At 38.3% G+C, this 9,312-nt stretch overlaps 2 protein-coding genes across 2 annotated transcripts; both read left to right on the top strand.

Moving 5' to 3' along the window:
- The first annotated feature begins 2,313 nt into the window (after positions 1–2,313).
- Positions 2,314–4,916, top strand: LOC140360303 (uncharacterized). Its single transcript, XM_072445515.1, has 3 exons — positions 2,314–2,457; positions 2,624–2,673; positions 4,580–4,916. The coding sequence occupies exons 2-3, from the start codon at positions 2,644–2,646 to the stop codon at positions 4,913–4,915; spliced, it is 366 nt and encodes a 121-aa protein (XP_072301616.1). The 5' UTR covers positions 2,314–2,457; positions 2,624–2,643; the 3' UTR covers position 4,916.
- Positions 4,917–6,958: 2,042 nt separating this feature from the next.
- Positions 6,959–8,727, top strand: timm10b (translocase of inner mitochondrial membrane 10 homolog B (yeast)). The gene is made up of 3 exons (XM_072445517.1): positions 6,959–7,245; positions 7,318–7,413; positions 8,228–8,727. Exons 1-3 carry the CDS (start codon positions 7,216–7,218, stop codon positions 8,687–8,689), a joined length of 588 nt encoding a protein of 195 aa, XP_072301618.1. The 5' UTR covers positions 6,959–7,215; the 3' UTR covers positions 8,690–8,727.
- The last annotated feature ends 585 nt before the right edge of the window (positions 8,728–9,312 follow it).

Genomic DNA, 9,312 nt, shown 5'->3' on the forward strand with positions numbered 1-9,312 from the left:
TTTGAAATCATCCCTTGACCTAATAAAAAATTTACACATTTTTGCATTGCATATTTTAGTCCGTCCGCTCTCTAACATAAATGGTGTCACTGCCATGTTGGAGTGTTGTTTATGGTTCTTCTGCTTTCTTGTCCTGCGACAAGTTGGCCACTGTCCAGGGTGTGTGTACCCCGCCAAAGGCCCAAAGTCACTGGATAGGCTCCAGTCGCGACCCCGAAAGGGAACAAGCGGTAGAAATGATGGATGGATGGATGCTTTCTGAAAACCAAAGAACATGTGATTGTTAAGCTATAAGACAGTCAGACAGTGCAAGAGTTACACATGTGTAAAATGTAGATTACAGAGTACATGTAACAAAGGTTAAGATATATTTATTGTCCCTGTGTACATTTGTTCTCTGCATTTGACCCATCCTTTTTATGCTGCTGGGTCAAACTGCCAGGAATACTGGGACCACATTTCTCTCTGAACCTTCTGCTACACGTGGCCCATCTGTGAGAGGATTATACATTTTGTGCATGTTTTGGGTTGATGAGGGAACCCAGAGTGAACCCACTCAAACACGGGGGAGGATGCTGTGACCTCCTCGCTGCGAGGCAGTGCCACCATAGCAGAGACAATGTTACAAGAAAATACAGTTTGGCAGGGTGCGAGAAAATGTTCTGATATTGCGAATTCTATGTAAGAATGCATGACAGTTGTAAGAGATCTGCAAATCCTTGAAACAGTATTTAATAATGATAATCATGTGGGTGTAATCCCTCATTCATCCAGGAGGTTTAATGTTGTATCATCTGGACTCTTTAAAAAAAAAAAAAAACAATGTTTCCACTTTCATCCAAGAGTCATTCTCAATCTGTGAATCAAGACCGGGAACTCAGATATTTATCCTACTCTGAGCAGGCCCTGCCCACTGGGCGAAAAGGTGTTATTGGTTTCAACAGAAACTAAACCTCTTTATTTTCTATCAAACTAGCCTCTTTATTTACTATCAGTCCTTTAATTGGCTATAAGCCTCCTATTGTCCCTGACTCACACTCTCTCTTCCCTGTGTAACTGATTAGCATCCGAATGCCCTGGGCGTCGACCTCTCCAGGGATTCAAAAATAATCTTAAACCCCCCATTCCTATTTAATGATGGTCTTTCTTTTTAACAATGATTTGCCTCTTTAACTCTTTCAAACCATCTTTTTGCTCTATCTTTGATAGAGTGGCTTTAAGATGACGTGAGGTGAAGATTCTAAGCAGGGAACGAGATGGTTTGAAAGAGGAGTTAAAGAGGCAATCTTTGTTACAATAATAATCATATTTTTGATTTTATTTTCAAGCATTTTTTTCCCAAAAAGTAATGAAACAAAAAAGGTGGAAGCTTTCTTCATTTGGAATATGGACATTATTTTCTAATTTTGACACAGGTTTGTGTCACATTGACGTGCTGTGCTTTGCATTTGTGTTTAAGCCTCAAAAGGAGGTTACGCTGTTTCCTGTTTGTAACTGAAGAGCCGTGTGTATAGAAAGTAAAAATAGACTGTGTCTTTGCACATCTTCATGACTCCAGACAGTGATGAGCTGTAGTCGTGGGCCGGAGAGGGAGAAACAAGAGGCCAGAACGGTTCAGACAAATGCGACATGAAAGGTAGGAAACCTACATCTGTGACAACAAGTTTGGGAAAATTAAAAGGGTTAGAAAAAAGTGAAAACATCAAGATGTGACTGGGAAAGTTGCAAACTTTCAACTCTTTACGCAATTACTTTATGGCAAAAAATTGTCTGGGCAATGGTTATTAAAGCTTGTCACACATTTTCCAGAGTGCAGCTTTGTTTGGCTGTTTCTGCTGCTGCTGTCTCTGGCTCTGCTGGCCTCACTGTGTCTGAACATTATATTCTGTTTGCTCACACGCAAACGCTCTAAAGGTATCCGTACTGCATTTACTGGGTTATTGTTCGCACCTAAACAACAATGCTTACTTCAACTTTTTTTTTTTTTTAGATCAAAATGCTTCCAGGTAAGTTTATTTTTTATATTCAGCAAGTAAAAATATTTTATACTCTTTATACTCACTTTATTTATGCAACACATTTACACCAGTTTCCAAAGACAGAGAAGTAAAACAACAAAAGGAATAAATGCTAAGCTCAATTTAATCTCACCAGCATTCTAAATCATATAAAGCAAAAATAAATAAAATACATAAAATACAATACAATAAATAAAAGGCATTGAGGCTCGCACAACTCACTCGGTGTTAAAACCCAGAGACTTGAAACACTGTGAGGCAGATCGTTCTCTTTAAGTTTGATTATTCTTACCAAAATACACTATTTCTATTTCAAGTTTAACACCGGATGAAGAGGCCCATCCAGGAGAAACAAACAACTATGCAGAAGATCATTCCCATGGCTTTCATTTGGAACAGGAAAATCCTATTTACGGCAACATTAGCACCGAAAACACAGGTAACAAAAAACAAAGATGAATCTTCCATAAGTATCTTATTGTGAGAGAAGACTTGTTGTGCTTTGTAAATACATTTTAATGGAAATTAAATCACATTATTGTTTTGAAAATATATAGAAATATAAACTTTTTTCCTAATCATATTAATTATTATTTGATGTTCAGGTTCTGTTGTTTATGAAGCGATGGCAGTGAGAACAAGAGGTCGCACTGAGGTACATTATAGAATATTTCTATTGTTATTATTAATAGAAAATACAAAAACATGCTTTGTGACTTTTTTTCCTGCCGCAAAAAGTAAAGTCCAGTTTAATATTTATGAACAGTCCGACATTCCCAAACCACATCATAATGTGGGCTACTTTGTGAGCAGTGTGCACTTTGATTTAATAATTTAATTTAATTTAATTTAATAACAAAAACGTTTCTCCCACTTATGCTATAATAATAATTGAAATCAAATTGTTTTAGTGGTCAATGGTTCTCTAATATCCTGATTGTGATCATTTCTTATTTGCAAGGACCTTTAAAAGTCCTATTTATTTAAGTCAATGGATTTCTTTAGTTGTTTTACAATTTGTAAAAAATAAAATAATAATCCAGATCTTAAATCTCGGTCCAGTACTTCAATCATTGGCCAACCAGTTTATGATTTTAAAACTTTTGTTTCAAAGTCTTGACTAGCTCATTCCAAATAGTAAAAGCACATTTTACCCATGGATCAATTCCTTCCACATAATCAAACTGTGTTTCAATGAGCTTCATACTCTGGATCGCACCAGCAGAGTAGTGTTCTGATCTGAAGAAGCTGAGTAGTGTTCTGATCTGAAGAAGCTGAGTAGTGTTCTGATCTGAAGAAGCTGAGTAGTGTTCTGATCTGAAGAAGCTGAGTAGTGTTCTGATCTGAAGAAGCTGAGTAGTGTTCTGATCTGAAGAAGCTGAGTAGTGTTCTGATCTGAAGAAGCTGAGTAGTGTTCTGATCTGAAGAAGCTGAGTAGTGTTCTGATCTGAAGAAACTGAGTAGTGTTCTGATCTGAAGAAGCTGAGTAGTGTTCTGATCTGAAGAAGCTGAGTAGTGTTCTGATCTGAAGAAGCTGAGTAGTGTTCTGATCTGAAGAAGCTGAGTAGTGTTCTGATCTGAAGAAGCTGAGTAGTGTTCTGATCTGAAGAAGCTGAGTAGTGTTCTGATCTGAAGAAGCTGAGTAGTGTTCTGATCTGAAGAAGCTGAGTAGTGTTCTGATCTGAAGAAGCTGAGTAGTGTTCTGATCTGAAGAAGCTGAGTAGTGTTCTGATCTGAAGAAGCTGAGTAGTGTTCTGATCTGAAGAAGCTGAGTAGTGTTCTGATCTGAAGAAGCTGAGTAGTGTTCTGATCTGAAGAAGCTGAGTAGTGTTCAGATCTGAAGAAACTGAGTAGTGTTCTGATCTGAAGAAGCTGAGTAGTGTTCTGATCTGAAGAAGCTGAGTAGTGTTCTGATCTGAAGAAGCTGAGTAGTGTTCTGATCTGAAGAAGCTGAGTAGTGTTCTGATCTGAAGAAGCTGAGTAGTGTTCTGATCTGAAGAAGCTGAGTAGTGTTCTGATCTGAAGAAGCTGAGTAGTGTTCAGATCTGAAGAAACTGAGTAGACCCCAACCACCGTCTTCTTTAGCATCAACGACCAGGTATTTAGTCTTGTCTCATTCTGGAAACAATCGGCAAAACATATTTTTTCCCTTAAACTTTGCAAAACAGAATTCATGTAAATTTCTCATTTATTTTTTATTCAATTAAAAATAGTTTCTATTATAAGCTGTGTGCCGTATGTATTTTAACTATGTACTATACTATAATGTTGGAACATATCAATGCCATTTTAGCTTTTTCCCCCCTTATGAATTATAATTAAATATACCCGACTATCTATACCAATTATACATGTTCAACTTCACCACAAGGATGTGATGCATGCAATGTGCAGATTTAGCACATTTTGACCAGATGTTCTTTCAAAACGGAAAACACATTGCAGCAGAGATGTATTGTGGTCAATGAAAGATTTCTCAACGATCTAAAAATAACTAAGCAGGTATAAAAATCTGTCTGTGTATGAAGAAAAACTAAAAATATAACCTCTCTAATATGCAGCCTGCCGGGTCTGACCTGAATTATGCATCACTGGATCTGAAGTTAGCCAAGAAACGCAAGAGGAGGCATCAACAAGGCCAGGTCCCAGGACGAGGCTCTCCTCCAGAGCAGCTCCAGGCCCGACTCACTCCACCTCTTGTTTTGGAAGAAGTGCATGTCTGCCTCCCTCTAAGAGACCACAGCCCCATGGTGTCCCACAGCAGCATCTACCTGAACAGCCAGCAGATCGACCAGGAGAGAGAAGACCACGACACTGTGCACGTGCTAACGTCTGAGGAGCAGAGGGACCTGGAGTGTCCAGAGGGTATACATATACAAGATGACACAGAGCTCTGATGTTAGACAGTTGTTACTTATTAGCACTTAACTTGATAGCAATATTATAATATTTAATATATTGTCTACAATAGGGAATCTAAACAAGCTGTAAAAAGAGTTACAACTCAAGACAACAAGATCAACAACAAAAAGAAAACTACAAAGACAAGATTTGCAGTGTGATTTTCCTGAAAAAGGTATATTAATGTGATATTTCTGTACTTGTGATTAATTTTACAGATCATGGACTAATAAGGTGATGTTAAGCCTCATTCTGATATGTTTTAGACTATTGAATGAATCATTATAATCAGATAATGCAAATAAAACTACATATTCATTTTCTGTCAGTATTACCCACCCGAATCTATCATATTATTATAGTGATCTTCATTCTTGCATGAAGTGATTTTTGTCACTTTTTTGTCACTTTTCAAATGTTAGAATGTGATGATGTCACTGGAGGATTGTACCGTATTGTTTTGCATAGGCTTAATAAAGAAAAAAGGAAATCCAAGTGAATAGCTTTTTTTAAATTTTATTTTATTGTGGCCCGTAGGCTTTACTAGACAGGAGAGGACAGTGTGGTCTGGGGTGAGAGAGAAGGGAGTAAATTGTCGGAGTTGGGATTCAAACTCATGACACTCTGGCCGGCTGCGCTTGGAGCCTGACATACTGTACGTGTGCGGTGCCTTAACCACTCGACTACATCTTTAAAAGCCTAAACCTCACAGGCAAATTTGATAGATAGGCAAAATATCAGATCGGACGTCAAAACATTTTGCGTCATAAAAGCTGTAGACGTCTAAGAAATTGCACAATAACAACCGTTCAAAGTCTTTAGAGAGCAACTAGAGATCAAACGGAACATTTTTGAGAAGCAGATGCAAAAGACAGATCATATCACTCGGAAAACTCAAGACATTTTGTGTAGGTTGTGGGGTTTATGCAACACAGGGAAATGTTTGTTTAACATTTGAATAGTAAATATTACAAATCTGTTAACAATTTCTTTTTTTTTTAACTGAATGCGCTAATTTAGGATAAGCATAATTTGATTTCATCTCAAATTTATTTTGAGTATATATTTGAGTTCTAGCAGCACATGCCATACAAGGGTGACCAGTGACCACTTTAAATAGGGTTAGTAAAAGTGGGGCAAGTTGGTGGGACAGAGTGGATGAATTTAGGTTCATAGATGAAGAGTGCTATAACCGTATGATCAATGTTTAGCACGTATGGATTATTACAACCCAGAAAAACAGAACGCCCCTCAAGACTGCTGCTTTTTGTGTGTGTGTTTTTTGTGGTTCATATTTATGTTATCCTTTTTTCTATTTCTATGTAGATATCATTATTTATTTTGTATCATGTCACGTGGCTCCAGTTTAAATATATAATTGGGACAATAACTATACCATAACAAAACCAGGACTTGAACAGTGCCAACCCAAGTCAAAAAGTTAAAGAACACCCATTATGCAAATCATAAACATACCTAGTATTTAGATGTATTCACAGTTTCATACATACAAGGTTGTCTCCCTTTGAGCCCCGAAAACCCTTGGTTTCTCCCAGATTTGTTTCTCCTGAGTCCTGAGCTGATTTTAAGTCCGTAAATCATTGCCACACTTGTTATGAGTAGTTTTGCCGTCAAATTGTGTTCATTATAACTATGTGAATAAATTAGCGTGTTGGGGAAAGCTAGCTTTTGTTTGGCCCTCCATGGTAATTCACTCTGTTGCCAGTAGTGTGGCGTGCTAACACCAAATCTGAATGAGGGAACACCACGGAGAACTGTGGGGGTTTCAATGTATACCTTGATTTAAGCTCTAACACGTAGGATGCCAAAGTAAAGACACTCGAGACTTTTGACATTTTAGGCAAATATAAAACTACAATTAATACATAATATGTGTCCTTTTTCAAACACGAGACAAAATGAAATTGGACTGACAAATGAAAAACACATCAAATCATACGAGCATTTCTTGGACCGTGGCTATAATGAATAATATAAAACAATGTAAACATGTCTCTTTGGCACAACAACAGGAGTGGGACATCTTGACGCGACAGAACCCCAGGATCTTTGTAGAAACATGGCCGCCTCTGTGTGAATGTCACGCTACTTCTTCACACGCTCGAACCTTGTGCGCTTTAACATTCACTTTAACATTGTTTGTGTGTTTGCTGCAGCAGATTGGACTGGTTTATGTCAGCTACGATCGGTCGCTCAAATCTAGAACTCACGTTATTAAACTAAGCTACGGTTTAGGTCAAGTTAGCATTTGAGCTAACCTGCTAGCTTGGCAGTCATGATGGAGCCGGACTCGCAACTGCGGAATGTAAGTAAAACATGCATTATTCTGTTGTAATACAGTGCTGCGCGTGTGGATAACCTAGGAGCCTTTTTGCAGCTGCGAGATTTCCTGCTCGTTTACAACCGCATGACTGAGATCTGCTTCCAGCGATGCTCCAGCAACTTCAACTACAGGAACCTGACCATGGACGAGGTCAGGAAACTACAGAACAGTTCAATGCATATGTTTTTGTCTCAGTCTTATTTGCTGTTATGATATCAGGGTGTCGGTTTAGTAAAAATCTATTAAATTCCACACTACAAGTAACAGATAACCTTGTTTAAGGGTAAATGCTCTGATCCTTCCATCTGTACAAATGTGTGTAACGAATTACCATCAAAGTTTGTTTATTTACTGACCTCTTTTGTATGGAATTGGCACGTGCTGGTCTTTAATTTTTATTTATTTTTTCATGGATTCAAATCAAATTCAAAGTAAGTAGATCATAAAAACTGTTTAAGTGATTAACTAATATCACATCTAAATGCTGAAGATTGTAAGACTTTAAAATAAAAAAATAAGGGTAGATAATAATTTTCAAACCTTGAAATTGTACACACGCTTCACAAAAAGTGGAATTTGTGCTTGATTATGTATCTGCAGATCAAATTAAATGGTGTTGTGCGGTCAAAAATTGTGCAACTATTGTCCATCAAAGTCAAATATCTGATTCATGCATCATTTGCCAAAATCATCCAAATGTTTCAAATGTTGTAATATTCTGCGGTGTGAAATTTTGTTGTTTCTATTATAGACTTTTAAAGGGTCGATACAACTAAATATAGATTGGACTAAATCAAATAAGAGACATACAGTAGTACATTATCTTTAAAATCAGCTGTAGAGTGTCAGTGAAGCACAGTTTTACCAGTGTGAGGTAGATCAAAAATGGCATGTGAAACCAGAGGGTAGATGTTGTTGTTTTATGATGTTTGATCTTCTTCCTTACGATTGTGTTTGTTTACAGGAGCGCTGTGTGGACAACTGTGCTGGGAAGCTGATCCGTTCTAATCACCGCCTGATGGCCACATACGTGAACATCATGCCTCGTATGGTGCAGCGGCGCATGGAGGAGATGGAGAGCAAGGCGGCTGAAAACGCAAAGCTGGAGGCGGCGGCCACGGCCAGTGTGGAACCTGAAACTCAAGTGGCTGGGATGGCTCAAAACTCACTAGAACTGAACACGGACAAAGTTGGACTATCAGGAGTCATACCCCTTGAACTGACTGAAAATATGAACAATGTAGACACTGGAACCTCAATAACAGCAGCTTTATCCGGGTCCCAAAGTGTAGAATCAGCTCAGTCTGTTTATACACCACCAACATCTTTATCTGAAGAGGTCCATGTGTCCACAGCTCCTGTCCCACAGGTGTCCACAGCTCCTGTCCCACAGATGTCCACAGATCAGCCTGCAGGCCCAGAGTGAGACCTGGTGCTTTACATGGTCGATCCCATCTAATGTATTGTTATTCCTGAAATAATTAATAAATAATCTATATCTGAATTAAAGTTGCCATTTCATGGAAAAATAATAAAGACCAAATTATCTGGACTTGCTAAATAAGCCTTGTTTATTTTTATATTTGTACCACATCCTGAGTCAATTTGCTCTAAGGTTCATCAAATAAACTTGATTATTTACAAAAATAGACAGATGAGCAACTTCATAACATTAAGCATTTCCCTACAGTCTGTTAGATGTGTGTGCGACTGTGATGGGGAAAGGCAGCATATCGTTTGTCTTCACTTCTTGTAACACCCGAACGTACGTACAGTGTCACCGGATGTCCTCTGGTTTGGTTGCTGCTGGGTGTTGGCTTTGGGTTCTGGGTTGTAAGCATAAATCATGAAGTTCATCAACTTGCTCAACTTCCTGTCTTTACCCTTTACATGATGTGTGCGCTATAATCTCTGTAGACATCAGAGGACAACATTCCCATTGTCTCTCGTCTTAAGATCTTTATCTCCTTCTTAGCTTCGCCCAGTCTTGGAAGCACACACAGTTAAATGACTTGTGGGTGCTCCTCATCGTGTCAGTTTAGGGAGATA

Source organism: Eucyclogobius newberryi, unplaced genomic scaffold (assembly GCF_026437365.1).
Source record: "Eucyclogobius newberryi isolate DKJ021-1_F unplaced genomic scaffold, fEucNew1.0.hap1 SCAF_15, whole genome shotgun sequence".
Classification (NCBI taxonomy): Eukaryota; Metazoa; Chordata; class Actinopteri; order Gobiiformes; family Gobiidae; genus Eucyclogobius; species Eucyclogobius newberryi.

What these genes read in the sequence shown, in the direction of transcription:
- LOC140360303 (XM_072445515.1), top strand. Translation starts at nt 2,644, where the DNA reads ATGGCAGTGAGAACAAGAGGTCGCACTGAG. An exon ending in GAACAAGAGGTCGCACTGAG is followed by an intron (nt 2,674 to 4,579) that starts GTACATTATAGA and finishes TCTAATATGCAG; the next exon opens with CCTGCCGGGTCTGACCTGAA.
- timm10b (XM_072445517.1), top strand. Translation starts at nt 7,216, where the DNA reads ATGATGGAGCCGGACTCGCAACTGCGGAAT. An exon ending in CGGACTCGCAACTGCGGAAT is followed by an intron (nt 7,246 to 7,317) that starts GTAAGTAAAACA and finishes GCCTTTTTGCAG; the next exon opens with CTGCGAGATTTCCTGCTCGT. An exon ending in GGAACCTGACCATGGACGAG is followed by an intron (nt 7,414 to 8,227) that starts GTCAGGAAACTA and finishes GTTTGTTTACAG; the next exon opens with GAGCGCTGTGTGGACAACTG.